Raw genomic sequence first — 16,388 nt, 5'->3', positions numbered from 1 at the left:
CTGGAGCCCGCTGTCAGGGAAGAGAAGAGCGGATTTGAAGCGTCAGGTCAGCAGAGCAGCAGGTCAGGCACGCGACGTGGCCCGACAGCGTCCGCAGCGCCTCCGACGGCGATGGAGCAGTCTTGTGGAGGATTTGGAGAAGCAAAGAGGAGATTCACAGCGAGCGACTTGCTTTTGAGGGGTCTGGAAGTGGTGTGCTCAGGGCAGAATGCAAAATGCACATGCAGGCTGAAGTCGGGTGCAATTCCGTCCCTCAATCATCCAATATCGCTGCCCATTCGCTGGTGCATGCGCCGAGAAAAAGGAATGCCACACCTGCAGGCTGCATCTGGTAGCGGGTGGCGGCTCCCTACAGCTCCCTACAGCAAGCAATGGAGCAAGCAGCTCAACTCCCTAGGGAGAGACTGGAGTCTGTCTGTCTGGGGGCCGGGGACCAGGTACAAGTGCACGTACTAAAGTGACGGGCTGAGCTGGATGGATTTGATGGCTTGGGGCACTTATTACGCCACCGCTGCTGTGCTCCTACAGGCGGTTATGAGCCTGACATCAATGCAATGGAATCAATAGTTGAGTGCTTGGCTCAATTCAATCCATCCATGGCTCACACTGGCTGGGCACAGGCATTGAATGTTTGCATGCATTTTGCCTAGGTACATGTAGGTAGACGAGATCAATGCTGGCCCCCTCCCATCCCCTCTCCTCTCCCCTGGAGAAAGAAAAAAACAGGGGAGAAAGAAAAAAAAAAGCAGAGGCCAGCCCCAGTCAAAAACGGTGGGCCACAAAAAGGATGGATCCATCATGGATCAAATCAATCCAAATGGAACAAGATTGGAACACTTGACCGAGTTGCAGCAAACCGCTGCATTGCATGAATTAGCCGCTGGTGCCTGTAAGCTCTAGCGCATCCGGACCCCTCCCATCCGGCCATCCGACCGCTGCGGCCCTTCTGAGAGATCCTGGGACCTGCATTGGGCTGCCGCTACAAGCAGTATAACCATAACTGCTAGCCAGGGGCCCGTTGACACCGGCACCTCTGCCATGCGGTCGCCTAGCGTGGGCCAACGCAATTGAAATTATCTTGCCCAGCCCGTCGTGCCATCCATGGAATACGAAGGCGGAGCGGACGGGATATGGAGAAAGAAAAGTGTCAAGGGCAGAAGGGAACCTTGGAGAGAAGAAAAACCTTGAAATTAATTGACTCTCCTCCACCGATTGCCTCTACAGAGTAAGTCATACGGATGATACCCGTGGCATGGATTTCGACTGAATAAAAACATGGCGAAGTTACTCCGGCGTGTCCCACTGCAAATCCATCAAATTGATTTCATTCCGCCTCGGCACTTGCATCCTACCAGCATCACATCGTATCGCATCCATCGCTCTCACTTGTGGCTAGGTAGCTACGGACGGAGCAAGGCCACGTTTCGAAACCATAAAATCTCCGCCTGATCTCCCCAAAGCTCATGCGTCAACCTTCAGCTGCGGGCGATTGGCGCGCACACTCCCGCATCAGCTGCGTCATCACTACTACTACCTGTAACTACCAGCAGCCTTCTTGGACGCAGTCTCCGTCCGCCGGCCGTCGGCGAAACCCAGCTGGCTGGTCTCTGTGTCGATCCCAGGGCGGACTCGGGCTCCTTTCGGCTCTCTCTACGCAACATTGCTCGTCATACTCGGTGCAGCAGAGCCCTTCGGCCATTGCCTTGAGAGGAGACAGGACATGGGGGCCAAAGTCGAAGCCAAGGCCAAGCAACATGCAGGTGCATTAGCAAAGTACCGTGCCGTTTGGGCGTGAAAGCTGCTTGTTGGCTCTCGATGCAGCCCTACGGGGGCCGTTGGCTTGTCTCGTCTCGTCTTTCTGTCTCTCGCACATCTTCGGTTTGAGACGCGTTTGAGGACCGGGAGAAGAGACGAAACACACAGAGTCTTATTCTCTCACAACCATTATCTCATCATGATACCTACATGAACTGGCCTGGGGAGCTGAAGCAAAGAGAAGGGAAGGAAAAAAGAAAAGAAAAAGCCCCATCAAGCCTCTGCCGACTCCTGGCCCGTCTCATTTGCCCAGCTTGCGTGGGCCCCCTGTTCGGCCTCAATTTGCTTGTGATGACCCGGCCGCGTCCCCAATGCCTGGCTCCTCCCGTGCAGGTCGAGTACCAGAACCAGGCATCTGGGCGAATTGTCATCAAGGAGCTCAAAAACACCGAGAATCGCAAATGGCAACACCTGTATGCAAGGCACAACTCCTTGCATGTCGTGTCAGAACCTGGAGGCCGTGCGTTGCGGGAGCTGTCGTCCGCCCATTGTTTACTTGCCCTCCCCAGGGGGAGGTTCGAGATGTGTTCCAGCGGCCAAGAGAGCGAGCATTAACCGCATTCCTGTTTTGTCTCTACGTTGTCTTACTGTATTTGATGTCTTGTCTTTGCAGTTTGTCAGCTTCACCCTGGCTTTGCCCATCGCTATATTACCTACCTGTAAGCCGTCCCGGACCAACCGCAAGTTGAGCATCCGTACATGTACCAGCTCTATTATCATTGTGGGAAATTGCCGAGTCGATGGACAAAGCGCCCCGCAACCTCATGGCCTCTTTTTTTTCTTCCCCTTCCCCTGCAGTCAAGATTTCCTCCCCCTTCCCGTTCCCTTTCCACTACTGCAGCATCCTTGACAGGGAAATTTCCTGGGCTGCATGTACGCGGAGAATCTCATCTCAAAAGGTACTTGTCCAAATCACGGGCACTCGTCCTTGTCTATGTTCTTTATCCTCAACCGTAATACGCCGTAATCGTACCCGAGTTCCATCCCAATAAGGTCCAGGATCCGGCTGTCGCTTCTAATAGCAATCGGCTAACGCACCTCTGCCTAAACTTTTACCCAAAGCGTGCGCGCAACCTGAAGTACATACAAACTCCATTTGATCCATCTGATCTCACATGCTCTGCACGCTCCTTTTCTGCATGTGTTGTTGTCCTTTTTTTGTTTTCTCACCCAGCCCGAGGCAACAACTGACTCGTGCCTTGGCTGCAGAGTGACGGCAATTTCTTCTCCCTCGCATCATTAGGGGCTTTTTGCACTTTTGTAGAATAGGACAAGCCAGTCAGCCACCGCAGCTGCATTGCCGCATTGACCCTCAAGCTGTCTTTAACACTTTTCGATAGGTGCACGTAGATGTCAATGGATACTGATTAATAACAGCCTCACCCATGTGGAAAAGACCGACAGCTTCAGGTTAGCACAATGCACTTACACGAGGCGCCTACTATGGTAGCACAAGGCACTACATGAGTCTGCCTACATGTACATTTCTATTTCCTTACCTATGCGACGGATGCGCACGATTAATTTCATACTTGTTTGTTTCTCAGCCCACCGCCACCGCCTCTCTCTGAATGGCAACTAGCCGCAACAAGAGCAATCGAGACGCCGAGCCTGCATATGCAATCTAGGGTCACCAGATGGTAATTTGGGCTCAACACCACCATTTTTTGACCCTGGACAAAGTTTCCAGTTGCTTTTTGTCTGCCCCCACGTCCTTGACAGACATCAATATTGCATATAGGTAGTAGTAGTCAACCTTGTGAAGCAAGCATCTAGTATCTCATCTCGGTTGGCGTCGCCTCTCGTCAACCAGATTTCGGCCCAATTTGACACAAGAGAAAAACACATAATAAAAGAAATAAAATCCCCCCAGGTCGCTCTGATGCCATGACTCCTTTGCCGCCATCTGCTCTGTTATCGCCAGTCAAAATTGGCTTAGAAAACCCCCTCCCTCGCAGTCTCTACATGGTGGTGCGGCTCTCCCTTGCATATCATAGTTGCCAATCACCGCATCCAAATGCCTTGACCCCGCCTCGGCTCCCTTTCGATGTTGTCGACACCGACCATGTCCTGCAGTCACAGCAGGCCATTGGCAGAATTTCTGGTAGATTGCGCCGCTTAGAGAGTGAAAAGCAAGGTTCCCGATGGCCTTAAAGCCGATCCTGCTTGACTTTGACATGCTAGGCAAACAAGTTGCCACCGGGGAGAGCGCCGCAGTGCCCCGAGAAGTACATGTAGTGTCAGGATTAGAAATGTTAGCATCAGAAATTTATTCAGCTAAGCTCGAAAGGTTTCTATAAGTTGGGATAGTAATAACTGGAAAGCGTCTTTACTACACTTTACCATGAGAACTTGTTCAACATATGAGGCTAACTGACAAAAAGAAATATGGCAGAAGTCGTCCAAGGGGCCGTGTAAAGCCTGTTAATAGAAACAGCATTCCATAATCCGGACACGTAACGTAGCAAACGAGTAGAGAGAAAGGCTGTAAGCGTAGAAGTATCTTAAAAAGCAGAGGATTGATAAAGGCGATATACAAAATAAACGTGGCAAAGGTCGTTCAGAGGCCATTCGAAGGCCGTTGCAAATATGGAATGCGGAAATCTGCATACCTACCGTAACTAAGCACACGAGAGTAAGATGGTCAGCGTGGAAAGGTCTTATAAATCGACTGTTGAATAGAGTTCATAGACAAAATAACTTGGTGAAAACTGTCCAAAGCATGACGGAAAACCGGGCTATATAAGATGGTATTTATCCTATCTACAGTCTCTAGACATCACCTATTATCTTCCAGTAGCAAATAGCTCAATATTCTATATTAAACTCTTTATTTAGAAAGGATATACTATTCGGTTAGTATCGCTAGTCCAATATAACTCCTTTGCTCATTTATGTTAGTTTCGACAATGCAGCACTTGCAATTATCGCAGCACTTGCAACGACCTGCCTTGCTTTGCCTTCTGGACAAATCCGATACGACTATTACACTAATAGCACTCTACTACCAATACCCGATATCTTTAGTCCTATAAAACTCAACGGCATCTCTATTGGGACCAAGGAGCTCCATCCATCCTCCGCAAATGGCACAGTCCATTTGCTCACAGACGGCCATCACTTTGGCCATAAAGATTGGGTTCTCTCTGGGAGAAATGGTATCTCTTGGGAATATCAACCTGACTTGAAGCACGATCGGGCAAAAAGGGCTGGCCCTCCCCCTGCCCTAGGCTTCTATAATTTTAGAGCGTCTGATGGATTTTTGCACACAATAACCTATATGGCCGATGACGCTGGTTTCATAGCGCAGCCTTTCAATTACGCCTCTACGCAAACTAACCTTCAGTGGGAGTATCTGAACGAGAGTCACGGCAAATTCGTTATAGAATTCGCAAGTAGTTTTATCGAGACGGTTAGTGATATCCTTGAAGGTGATCTTACGAATATTTTCTTCAATGCTTTGGAGATTTTTGCTTAGATATGTCACGCTGATGAGGCTTTCTGACTAGCCTAGGGTCGATTGATCGCTTAGACTGGTGACTACCTACATGTGTAAGCCGAGGCTACACTGGGATCCTGTTATAAGAGAGGCCAAGTTTTCTGGAATTACTTGGAAGAAACGAGACATTGAAGTTATTCTCCTTGAGAACACAGCCACGGCAACCAGAGGGAATGCTCATTGGGCCTGTTCTCGCTGTGTGGTCCCTATCATTTGAAACTCGCCGCAATCATGAAATATTGCCTCTGGGAGCTTACCACGGGTATACGATCAAGGTAGTGTCCGCTACACACAACACATTATGAAGCTTTCACGACAATTGCCTTCTCCCCCCCTCCTTTCTTTGCCCAACCCTGGACAAAGCAAATCCTCATTTCTCTCCAACGCATTCCATAACGCTCAAGGTAACCGTAGCATCTACTGCCGTGGATACTGCCGTGGATTGGCTTTTTGCAACTGTAGTGTAACTGGCAATGTGTAGTACGCTGGTACGCCCCTAGTTTCTCTCTTTCCTCACCTTTTCCCACTTGTACGTTGCAGAAGTCTACAAGAACTGGATTACGGATCCTTATCGTCTACGAGAGGATGCAAAATGTGCGTTCAATTGCATTGGGAGAACCCAGCATCGCCAAGACATATTGCACCTTGGCAATCCGGCATTCATACACTTGCATCGAGAGTCCTGTAACTGAAATACCCGATTTGCTCTATACAAACCATCATCATACGGCGATAAATGTGCTGCGACTAGAGCGCACAAACATCAAAATTTGAAGTAGAGGAACGTCAAGTCTATAAGCGCGAAACGCGTCTTATTTGCAGGAAATTATGTGAACAGAGCTCGTCCATTCTTTTAGACAAAGAGTAAAAGGGACATTAATTTAATTTGCTTGCAATACACGCATGCAGATCAGCAATTGATATCCAATTGCATCAACTCGCCGAGTCGCAGTACATTCCAGCAGCCAAAGAATGAGGAAATCCGCAATCATTTACCCCAGAATGTATGGCAGACCGTGTTCCAAGTGGATCACTTTATAGTGTCGCTGACGGCCGAATCGCAGAGAATGTGGTGTCTAGAAGGGGAAATCGGCCAGGACAACGTGCATTGGTGCGGCCCGACGATAGGCGACCCATTTTGCGCTTCGCATCAGGGGTGCGACAAAAGAGAGAGAGAAGACGAGCGAGCGAGACAAAGAGAGGCCCCCCGCAGAAGAATTTGTTTCTGGGGGACAGATGTGTACGTGTATGCTGCCCACTCACCCACTCAAACGCGCCCCCTCTCACTCACCGGCTTTTTTCTTTTCTTTTTCTTTTCTCGTCCCGCCTTTTTACCTTGTTAGTTGGTTGCTTCTCGTCTTTGTCCGATGATGGTGTTGGACGGTAGCGAATGGGATCAGATGGCGATTGACACCGGACTGAGGCTGGGGCTGGGCACTGCTGCAGGCGAGAATTTAGTTGATCCGATCTGCATCTTCGCACACAACAAGCTTCAAAGGCAACAAAGGGAGATGAAGGAGTTTTTGGCGGGCGTCACGTGTGGATGATACAATCCGTTGATCGATGACGCCCGTCCATGACAAAGACTGGACCGGAGAACACGCGGCTGCCCGGTACGTACTGAAGCTGTCCTTGGAACGTCGAGCTACATGAATACACGTACATGTAGCCGCACCTCTGCGAAGCCGGAGCTTACCTGTACTGTACTGTAGTCGTGCGCTGGATGGGGCCAGAGATCCAATGCTGAGAAGGGCACCACAGCGAGGTATGTACCTGTACAGTTGCCAGATGGGTTCCAAAGCACCAGACAGAAGCGACTGACTGTACTGTACTGACCCCATCCGCAATGGACGGGACGCATGCCCTCGCGGCGAGTTCCAAAAGGTTGAGACGCTTTGGGCCTAGAGCTGGAGCGCATGAAACACACCCGGGCGTAGTATTATCTCGCATGCACCTCTTAGCTTGCGCGGAGCTCACCCTGGACTGCCTGGACCGCGTCTGATTGGCCATGATAGCTCATTGTTAGCTAGTCCGCAGCTCCAGACTCACTGCACACACGCCCCCTCGATGTTGAGGGCCGTAGGATTAGGATTTTGTTTGCTGCCAGAGTTTCTCGCTGCCGTCGCCGTACAGGTACATGCCAGAAAAAAATGGCTGGGCTGAGCTGGGCTTGGCTGGGCGATGGGCGACTCCCCTTCGGCCTGCTCACGCCTCTTGCGCGCCTCTCGCTCATCTTTTGTCTCTGGCCTTGTCCCGCCTAAGCAGCCGCCATGTCACCGGAGATGCTGTCCCGACAGCCAGACTCGCTGCAGAACCCGCCGAACGTGTACCTTGCCTCCGTTACGGCGGTACCTTGGAGGCTCGCTGGCAGCATGGCGGACAGAGCTGGGCTGTCCATTGACTCCATGTTGTAGCTCCCCTACCTAACTGTACCTTAGTTCCCATCAGTACTGTAGCAGTGGGCAGTAGGCCCAGTTGGAGTAAGACTGGCCTGGCCCTCCCCCTCCCTCTAGCTGTCGCGCGCTCTCTCGCTCGCTCGCAGTCTGTCACTCCCCTACCTTGTCTTTCTTTTTTTTCCTCCCCTTCCTCTCTCTCTCTTCTTCTCTTACTCTCTCTCTCTCTCTCTTTGTTCCTTCTCACATATAAAAGGCATCCATTCCCCCCTCTAGGATTGCCCAGCGTCCCTCGACCCAGACTTGCCCTCTCCAATTGCGTATCTACACCACCTGTCCCGTCTTACACACACAAACCCACACCATGTCCACCCGGAAGCGCACCCGTGACGAGGAGGACGAGGAAGAGCTCGTCTCCCTCCCCGAAGAGGATGATGGAGAAGAGGAAGAAGAGTAAGTCATGACAAGACCCTGCTTTAGCTGCCAGCCATGGTTTGGCCAATGTGCGAGATGCGCCTGGTGCCAATTGAACATTGCTGCCGCTGGTGATCCGCACAGCCCACGTTGCACTCTGGCACCCGCTGGAGAGCTACAGCAGCATCTTCTCTAGTCGCAAGACTGCAAAATACTTGGCGAATGAACTGTGCTGACATTTTTGCAAGATACGTCTCTACTGGAGACGAAGATGACAACGAAGATGACGACGGAGAAGAGGAGGATGAGGAGGGCGACGTCGAAGAAGAAGAGGAAGAAGGAGACGAAGAAGAAGCTGCTGAGGGCGCAGATGCCCCAGTGAACGGTCAGTTGAAGCCACCCCAATTCCATATCCATCATCAAGGCCGCTCCCTTCGCGTGGTAGCAGCAAAATGCATCTGCAAAGCCGTCACAAGACACCACAGCTCCACGACGCACTGCTGTTACCTCCCATTTCTCCCACATCAAGATGATTGATGCGACGGTCCCGTTACTAACAAGCGAGCAGGCGCCCAACCACCTCACAAGAAGCGCAAGACGGTTGAGGAAGAGGTTGCCAACGGCGAGGGCGCCGACGAGGAAGATGCAGAGGAGCAAGAGGAAGAAGAAGCAGCAGAGGACGATGCCGAAGAGGCCGCTGAAGACGAGGCCGAGGAAGAGGCCACTGAAGCTGCTGCTGAAGCTGCCGCCCCGGTCAAGGACGTCAAGGCCCCCGAGGTCGCTCAGGCCACAGACACACCAGAGCCCAAGGCAGTGACCGCTGGAGGCGACGAGTAAAAGAAACTTGAATATGTTTTCTTTTTAAAACCCTTGAAGCTGCACGTACTGGGCAGACAGAATGGGAGTACCTTGGTGTACCATGTTTGGCAATATCGGGGGGAGTACATCTGGATATGGATTTTGGACGGGCGTAACAGGGCCCTATTAGTCAATAATGTGATATTGATCTCTCACCAACATGCCTTAGTCTTCGGCGGGCGCATGCCTCTGCAAGTAGTCAATGTAAATGCTTCAGGGTTCAGCTTTATTTATCTTTTCCCGTCTATCCGTCGAGTGCGCGCGCATGGTTACTACTACCAGGTAGGTAGCGATGCCCAGCTGCCTTTGTCGCGTATCATTTCGGGCCGTGCCGTACAAATGTCCGGGCGTCGGAACGAGGATTGGCGAAATCAAGCGTCAATGTCGCATTTGTGTCTCCATACATATTGGATTAAAATACGAAGTACGAGTTTGCTCTACGAATCCACAGAGATTTTTGACGATTGGTCATTTCTGTAAGGATAAGGGCTTAGGTTCTCAACGTGAGTGACAACACAAAGCGCAGTCGGCTTTCAAGCAGTGCTCACTCGCAAATGACCCGAAAGATGTTTTGACTTGTATTCAAGATCCTTTTACTATAAGCAAAAAAGGCATTGGTAAAGGGAAAAGTAGATTTGTACATCATTGGCTTTAATTACATTCAATCGAAATTCCATCTACCTCGGCGCCCAGCGTTGACGAGAACATGGTCTAATGCAAGTCGCAGTGTCTAATCGCTCTCTCTAGGCTCTCTGCCGCCAAAACGTATGCCGCTCAAGACGAAAGAAAAAAACACATAAAATCAACAAAAAATGACAGGGTCCTCTCGCTTTATAGTTTTTGTTTCGGAAGTTTGCTCTCCGCCTCATCCTGCTCCTCCCTCAAAATCTCCGCAATCTGCTGCCTCAGCTCCTCAGCCAAGTGCTCCGCCTCATCCTCATCCAGCTCCTCCCTCTGCCCCCTCCCAAACATGGTGAAGCTCTCGCGAAACCTCCCGCTGGCACGAATCTCGGGCCGCGGGATGAGATGGTAGTGCATATGCGGTACGACCTGCGCCGCCGCGGCGCCGTTGTTCTGCACCACGTTCCAGTCGGCGATGCCCGTGGCGCGCACCAGCGCCGCGGACAGCAGGCGGATGTAGCCGCCCAGGTCGCGCGCCTCCGGGTTGGTCACGTCCGTCAGTTTTGGCCGGTGGGCGCGCGTGCAGAGGAGCAGGTGGCCGTGGCTGAGGGGCAGGATGTCGAGGAAGGCGATGAGCGCGGGCGTGGACAGGACGACGAAGGACTGGGGCGCCGTCAAGTTCGAGGGGAACGGGTTGGGAGGGTCGATGGGGGAGAAGGGCGGGTGGGCGGCGGCGATGGCGCAGAAGGGGCAGTCTTCTTCGCGGATCGTGGGAGGGGGGAGCGACGGGTCGAATGAGGTGTGCATTTTTGCTGCGCTTGAGACTGTTGTTGTGTTGTCTCTCTCGTTTGCTTGATGGCGATGCTGCTTGCTTTTGCCGTAGGTGTTGTGTATATGGGAATTGGACGAATTTCCCACAAGAGAGACAAGGAAGAAGGGATTGAATTGAGTCGCCCTCTTCTTTCTGCTGCTTTGCTTTTCTTAGCTTGGCCCGAGACAATGGTCAGCTAGAATCGCAGGGCATGGTATCGATCAAATTGGCGGAAAATCGAAGTCGTAATCAACAGATCCCAGCAAAAGATCAAACCCGCTAAATCGACTGCGGCTAAATCACTGGACTGGATTTTGCAAGGCCTTCAGTCTGCAGTGAACAATGTCGGATTTTCTCGTAGACTGATAGTGATGATTGTTCAAACGGCGATATGTACAGAAGTAGCCAATGAATTGTAGAGAAGTGATCGTAAGATAGGCGAGGCGAGCGTCTGGGGTCGGCAGACAAGTGAACCAGTTGCCGAGGTACTGTATGCTGAGCGTTCGTGGTAGAGCTGTGATTACTTAATGCTCGAAGCTGCTGTGAAGAATCGAACTAACCTGGACAGACGGTTGGCGGGAAAAAGTGAAATTGCACAATAAGAAATTGGTCATGAACGGTTTGTTTTTGACAACTGTATTCAACTATTCAATATTTTAGATATCACTGCCTTGTGTCATCAATTCAACAGGTAGTTGTGTTGAATATCTGCAAGAGGTAGTCGTGAAGAAGTTACTTCCAAAGTGTAAAGCTCATACATCACTGCTCCCCCACCGCCCAATTCTGCCGGACAAAATTCTCCTCCACCGCCACTATTTTCTCTCCCCTTCCATCACTCATCATCCACGCCCGCAAACCAGCCTTCTCCCATCCTCACACCCACATCTCGCCCCCAAACCACCATCTACATCGAAACAGCCAGCCATGCCTCGCGAAGAGTACCAAGTCCCTACCGCCGGCGCCGGCGCCTCAGCAGGAGGCATGACCCGCGGCGCGACTGGCGGCGAGCGACACGAGAGCCGCTCCGTCATGACATACATCTGCGGCGACTGCGGCGGCAACGTCACCCTTAGCAAGGACGCGCTGGTTGCCTGCCCGCACTGCGCCGGCCGAGTGCTGTACAAGGAGCGTACGAAGCGGTGAGTTTGTTTGCGTTGCTTGTGCTGGATGGGGAGGTTTTTGCTGACGTTGTGTGGTGTAGAATGGTGCAGTTCGAGGCTCGATAGGCGCATAGATGGAGCGGAATTATTACTCTCAGCGGGAATCACAGTAAAGAACAATTCAAAAGCAAACACACATTATAGATCGCACTCGAGGAGTTTTTGGGAGATAATCAGGGATCACAAAGGGAGTCAGATGTCATTATCAAAGGGGAATTTTTTGATATTACTTGTTTATGCAAATGCGCGCCCCAAAAGCCGCCTAGATTTTTTCTTTCTTCTTTTCGCACACCTCAAATCATGAAAACTTTACATAGCCAAGTTCCTTTTGCACCCATGTGTTTCACCTGGTTCCCAAAAAACGCCGTAACTACCTGTACGCCCTCCAAATGCCCCCTCACGTTGCGTTACCGTTGCATGTGCAGGTATTTCGCAAAGCTCGCGTCGCCCAAGATGCCTTCGTCCTTGCCTTCCATGGCGGCGGCGTATCTAGCCTGTAGACCCTCCTTGGTTGTTTCGTCATCCTCATCGTCATCATCGTCGTTGTCGCTTGGAACATCCACGTCGTCGTCATCGTTGGTGACCCTGATCGGTCCCTTCTCGGCCACGTTCTTGGCGTCAACCGATATGCCCGACATACCCTGCATCATCTTATCCAGCTCCTCTTCACGGGTCTTCTTCTTCCGCTCCTCCCTCTCTTCCCTTCGTCGCTCCAGTTCCGGCAGATAATCGTCCAAAAACTCCTTTCTCTTTTCCTCGACGGCCTCGAAGAACTCATCAATACCCGTTCCCATTCGTGAGCTGACGCCCACCATGCTGAGATGCGAATAAAACTCCTCCAGCACCAAACTCATGGAGTTGAGTAGGCTGCCCATGTAACCACTTCCACCACTTCCAAAACCTTCTTGGCCTCCAAATGTGTCGGAATTCTCATCGCGGCGCAGAGCTTCCTGGAATGCTTCGAAGTCCGTCATCCACTCCTTGGCGAATGAAGCGTCTTTGACGTCAGTCTTGTTGAAGACGAGGATCATGGGTAGCTTGGTCTTGTAGAGAATGGAACAGGCATAGAGCATGTTGGACATGAAGGTGGATGTCGAAGCCGTCCGCGGTGTATCAATGATGTAGGCGATAACCGTTGGGAATGATGATGCAAGAGACTCCAACAGAATAGTTCCCGAGGCGGACCATACAAAGGCTTCGATTTGACCGGGCGTGTCAACCAGGATTCGGTCGATAGGCTTGCGTTCGGGGTGTTCGGGGTCGGGCTTTGAGCGCTTCTCCAGCAGGTTGACAATCTGGTCGACCTTTGTAGCGAAGAGGTTGAGCGACGTTAGAATTCCTCCGTTGGGTCCTAGGTTGTACTGCTTCATGACCTCCTCATAGTTGACCGAGTCTCGAATATCGATGTTGCTTTCGAAGGGAACATTGAGGACCGCGGGGTCGAGATTGATGACATAGGGAGGCGTGTTTTTTGAGTGAAGATGGGCGTTAATTCTCTGCATAAAGGTCGTCTTGCCCGAGCCTATGATTTGGCGCAGCAGCGTTAGATGGTTGTATGATGCGAGGAGAGGCTCGCTGCTATGAAAGCTTACCAGCCATGCCAACGCAGACAATGGCGGGGGGCGACGACGCCGATATCGATGGGGCGCCGCCGGTAGATGATGAAGCCATTGTGAAAGCCGAGAGAGCTGTAGTTTATCGTATAGAGACGCCGGGAGAAACGAGAAACTGCAGTCAGAAGTGCTTAGAAATGAGGTTGGGTTAAGTGGTAAAAAGCTTGGCGGGTCGAAATTTTGGATAGCGGAAAGATTTCAGCGGCTTCAGCGATAAAGAGCTGCCCCGCCTGCTCCCTCACTGAGCTGCCCACTAGCGGAATCCCTACGGAGTACAAGAGCACGGAAACAGCCCCGCGGTGACGTTGTGTGTGTAAAGTCCCATTCGATGTAATTATATAAAGTAAGCAGCCTTAACAGCCTCAACCTCCATCACCAACCTCAATATTGTTGCATGCTGTTTAATATCTTGGATATGATATGCTGCCCTCTGCTAATCGCTAGGTTTCAATGTGCCCCCCTTTTTAGTATTCCCATCTCCAGATCCCCCTTCCAGATTGACGGCCCCAGCCAGTTCTCCCCGTTGCAGCCACCCTTTCCCATATTAGCCATCTGTGCCGCTGCTGCGGAAGGTTGCGCATAGGGCCGCATAGTGATGCGTCAGATCAAGCACATGCTGAGGGAGGCTTGTCGCTTGGATGATGCTCCTGACTTTGACGGCGCCTTCATCCTCGATCAAGGTCCGGATGGTATGCAGGAGCTCCGGGCTGAACTCGCTGTACCATCTGTACTGCCAGGTAACCAGTCGAATCACTGCCGCCACCGTCTCTCTCGTGCTCTTGGTCTTCTCAAAGACGCGGAGCACGCCAGCCAGGGCCTTGGGACTGAAGCGCAGGGACAAGCAGGCACGGTATGCCTCGGCGGCCTCATCAAAGTGTTGCAGACGTTCTGCAAGCGAACCGAGAATCTCCCACTCCTCCGCCGACTTCTTGTATTGTATCTGCTGCGCGCGGTACTGAGCCATTTGCGTGCGCCAGATTGTGTAGACCCGCAGATCTTCATAGAGAACCATGAACAAGCTATCAAGCCAACGCTCGCAGAGTCGCTTGGTGTTTAGTTTGGAGAGATGGTCATCAGCATTGGTACCCTATACCCTCAATGTGTCAATAAATAGTAATGGCTGGTGTTTGCGCAAAGGAGTTATCTTGACTCACGTTCTCATTATCGGCCTTGACCTCATCTGGGTCCACTGTACTGGAAGGCTTCTCAACTCCACCGCCCTCTCCGTTGGGGGCCAATGTCGTTGCAGCCGGCTCTGAGGCCTTCTCATCCTCATTGTCCGAGCCCTCGTCACCATTCGTAGTTGGGTCTGGTGTGCCGCGAAGGCCATCCATACTAGGGCTCCGCTTCGGCTGGGCAGCCTGGGTGGCTTCCTGCTTCTCGGTACGGTACTCATCTTCCATGACAAAGACGTTGCTGCGAATCTTTAAAAGCTGATCCCAACCAATCTTGGACGTCATTTCCGTCAAGATGCTGTACGCCTTTTTAAATGTACCGCGGTAGGATGCTGCCCTCAGACTCAGTAAACTCGGGTCGACTTGTTCTGAGTATCTCGACTCTGGTTCGCTGTCAATCTCATCAAGGCGTGTTTCGGGAAGGGTGGGCAGGTGAACGTCTCTCGGCTCAGGCATCAGAGGAGAGTCCTTGTCCTGGTAAGTGAACATGGGGCACGAGTTTAGAATTGTTAGAGCATTCTCCCAGTCCTCCATGGCAACATAGACTTGAGCCAACCTGGCCCAAGTGCCAAATTCGCTCGGCGCCGCAATGGTACTGCGGTCTGCACAGCCGAGAGCCATCTTGAGCCTCTCCTCCTTCAACTCCGGTGTCTCGGCTTTCAACGCCTTCTTCAAGAGGAAGTCTGCCTGTGTGTCGAGCATGACATAGTCCATTGGAGTTTGTTGAAGCGATTGATAGAGAACTTTTACACCCGACACTTCCTCATGGCCCATGAACATAACCTTTGCTAACAGCGATGCAACCTCGACACTTTGAGTGCGAAGCTTCTCGAAGAGGTTGATGCCGGATGTATAGCGGCCGGTAGTCTCGAGATACTTGAGTAATCCGGTGGTGAGATGATTTGATACATTCGTAGGGACCTGGACAATAGAATCGGATCCTAGTTGCCATCCTATAATGATATTAGCCTGCTGTCGTACACAACTTCAACCATCTTGAACTCTTCGTACCCCTGAAGAAGAGCTGTTCGGCTGCGTTAAGAAAGCGATGCTCAGTCTCTGTGTTGGTGACAGGATTGAATCTTCGGACGCCAACAATCTTGCGGATGCTGTCGCCACTACCATCGTCGGCGTACGAGTATGCTCTTAGGACGCTGCAGAGATATGTTTCCAGCCACAGGTCGTCTGATGCCTTTCGCTTTTCGCCTCGCTCGTCAACACAGTAGCTCTCGACAGTTCCGGGAATCGACACATGCACCCGCATGTCTAACCGAGAGAAAGCATTGTAGCAACTTTGCCAGTGTTAGCATTCCCAAGTCTTGTTTCGCAAGTAGCAGTCGCATAGGACAGTCTCTGCCACCTACCAGTATACACCCTCGACGATCCTGGTGGTTGTATTTGGGTCATGGTCTCTGTACGTCAGCGTGTTGATATAAGCCGCAAGACTTGCCGAAGACGACGCATCGACACCGGTAACGTGATGGTAGACGCCGGCCTGTAATTACACCTGAACGTTAGCTACCCTGTCTCGTGCTCCGGGATTGTCGCTATTGCTAACCTGCTTTCCCGGATTGCGCACTGCTTGCTTCACGAGATGCACAAGATCCGGCGGGCCCAGCTCTCGCAATGCTGCAAGCGACTCTGTCCTGGCATCGATCGACTCGTGGAGGACGTCCTCGGATAATCTGATGAACTGTTAGGCGGCGTCGTGTGAAGCTGTCAGTTATGGCGGGAGGCTCACTCAGGCACTGCTGGCGCAACCATGGCGGCAAGCAGGCTCACGCAATTGCGCGGTCAATGGGATGGAGCTGGATTCGAGAGATTGAGGGTTCGGTCAGGCATGCAAGCAGCCATGCAGAGCAGCAACTGTTGCGCAAACCGTGGGATTGGAGGAGCTATCGAGCTTCGAGCAAGGATTCATGGGCCACACTGACCACGTATGACCAGCCTCGCTGCGCCTGCACGTGGAGCCAAGGTACATACCAAGGTACGGCATTACAGGCCTCAACTGATAGCGATCCACGCCTAT

General features: G+C 51.8%; 5 protein-coding genes across 5 annotated transcripts; 2 read left to right on the top strand and 3 right to left on the bottom strand.

Moving 5' to 3' along the window:
- Nucleotides 1–8,071: 8,071 nt before the first annotated feature.
- On the top strand, nt 8,072–8,958 carry T069G_07578 (uncharacterized protein; the record flags this gene model as incomplete). Its single annotated transcript, XM_056174788.1, has 3 exons — nt 8,072–8,160; nt 8,370–8,506; nt 8,690–8,958. 3 exons carry the CDS (start codon nt 8,072–8,074, stop codon nt 8,956–8,958), a joined length of 495 nt encoding a protein of 164 aa, XP_056028367.1.
- An 852-nt stretch (nt 8,959–9,810) lies between these two features.
- Nucleotides 9,811–10,407, bottom strand: T069G_07577 (HIT domain-containing protein; the record flags this gene model as incomplete). The annotated part of the gene is made up of 1 exon (XM_056174787.1): nt 9,811–10,407. The coding sequence occupies one exon, from the start codon at nt 10,405–10,407 to the stop codon at nt 9,811–9,813; it is 597 nt and encodes a 198-aa protein (XP_056028366.1).
- A 928-nt stretch (nt 10,408–11,335) lies between these two features.
- On the top strand, nt 11,336–11,637 carry T069G_07576 (DNA directed RNA polymerase, 7 kDa subunit domain-containing protein; the record flags this gene model as incomplete). The annotated part of the gene is made up of 2 exons (XM_056174786.1): nt 11,336–11,550; nt 11,613–11,637. The coding sequence occupies 2 exons, from the start codon at nt 11,336–11,338 to the stop codon at nt 11,635–11,637; spliced, it is 240 nt and encodes a 79-aa protein (XP_056028365.1).
- Nucleotides 11,638–11,978: 341 nt separating this feature from the next.
- T069G_07575 (conserved hypothetical ATP binding protein domain-containing protein) lies at nt 11,979–13,242 on the bottom strand (the record flags this gene model as incomplete). The annotated part of the gene is made up of 2 exons (XM_056174785.1): nt 11,979–13,093; nt 13,164–13,242. The coding sequence occupies 2 exons, from the start codon at nt 13,240–13,242 to the stop codon at nt 11,979–11,981; spliced, it is 1,194 nt and encodes a 397-aa protein (XP_056028364.1).
- Nucleotides 13,243–13,728: 486 nt separating this feature from the next.
- T069G_07574 (chAPs (Chs5p-Arf1p-binding proteins) domain-containing protein) lies at nt 13,729–16,123 on the bottom strand (the record flags this gene model as incomplete). Its single annotated transcript, XM_056174784.1, has 6 exons — nt 13,729–14,271; nt 14,339–15,312; nt 15,371–15,651; nt 15,724–15,854; nt 15,918–16,044; nt 16,101–16,123. The coding sequence occupies 6 exons, from the start codon at nt 16,121–16,123 to the stop codon at nt 13,729–13,731; spliced, it is 2,079 nt and encodes a 692-aa protein (XP_056028363.1).
- Between the last annotated feature and the right edge of the window lie 265 nt (nt 16,124–16,388).

Source organism: Trichoderma breve, chromosome 4, assembly GCF_028502605.1.
Source record: "Trichoderma breve strain T069 chromosome 4, whole genome shotgun sequence".
NCBI classification, from domain to species: Eukaryota; Fungi; Ascomycota; class Sordariomycetes; order Hypocreales; family Hypocreaceae; genus Trichoderma; species Trichoderma breve.
The sequence above is the reverse complement of the archived record's forward strand: the minus strand, read 5'-3'. Positions and strand labels throughout refer to the sequence as shown.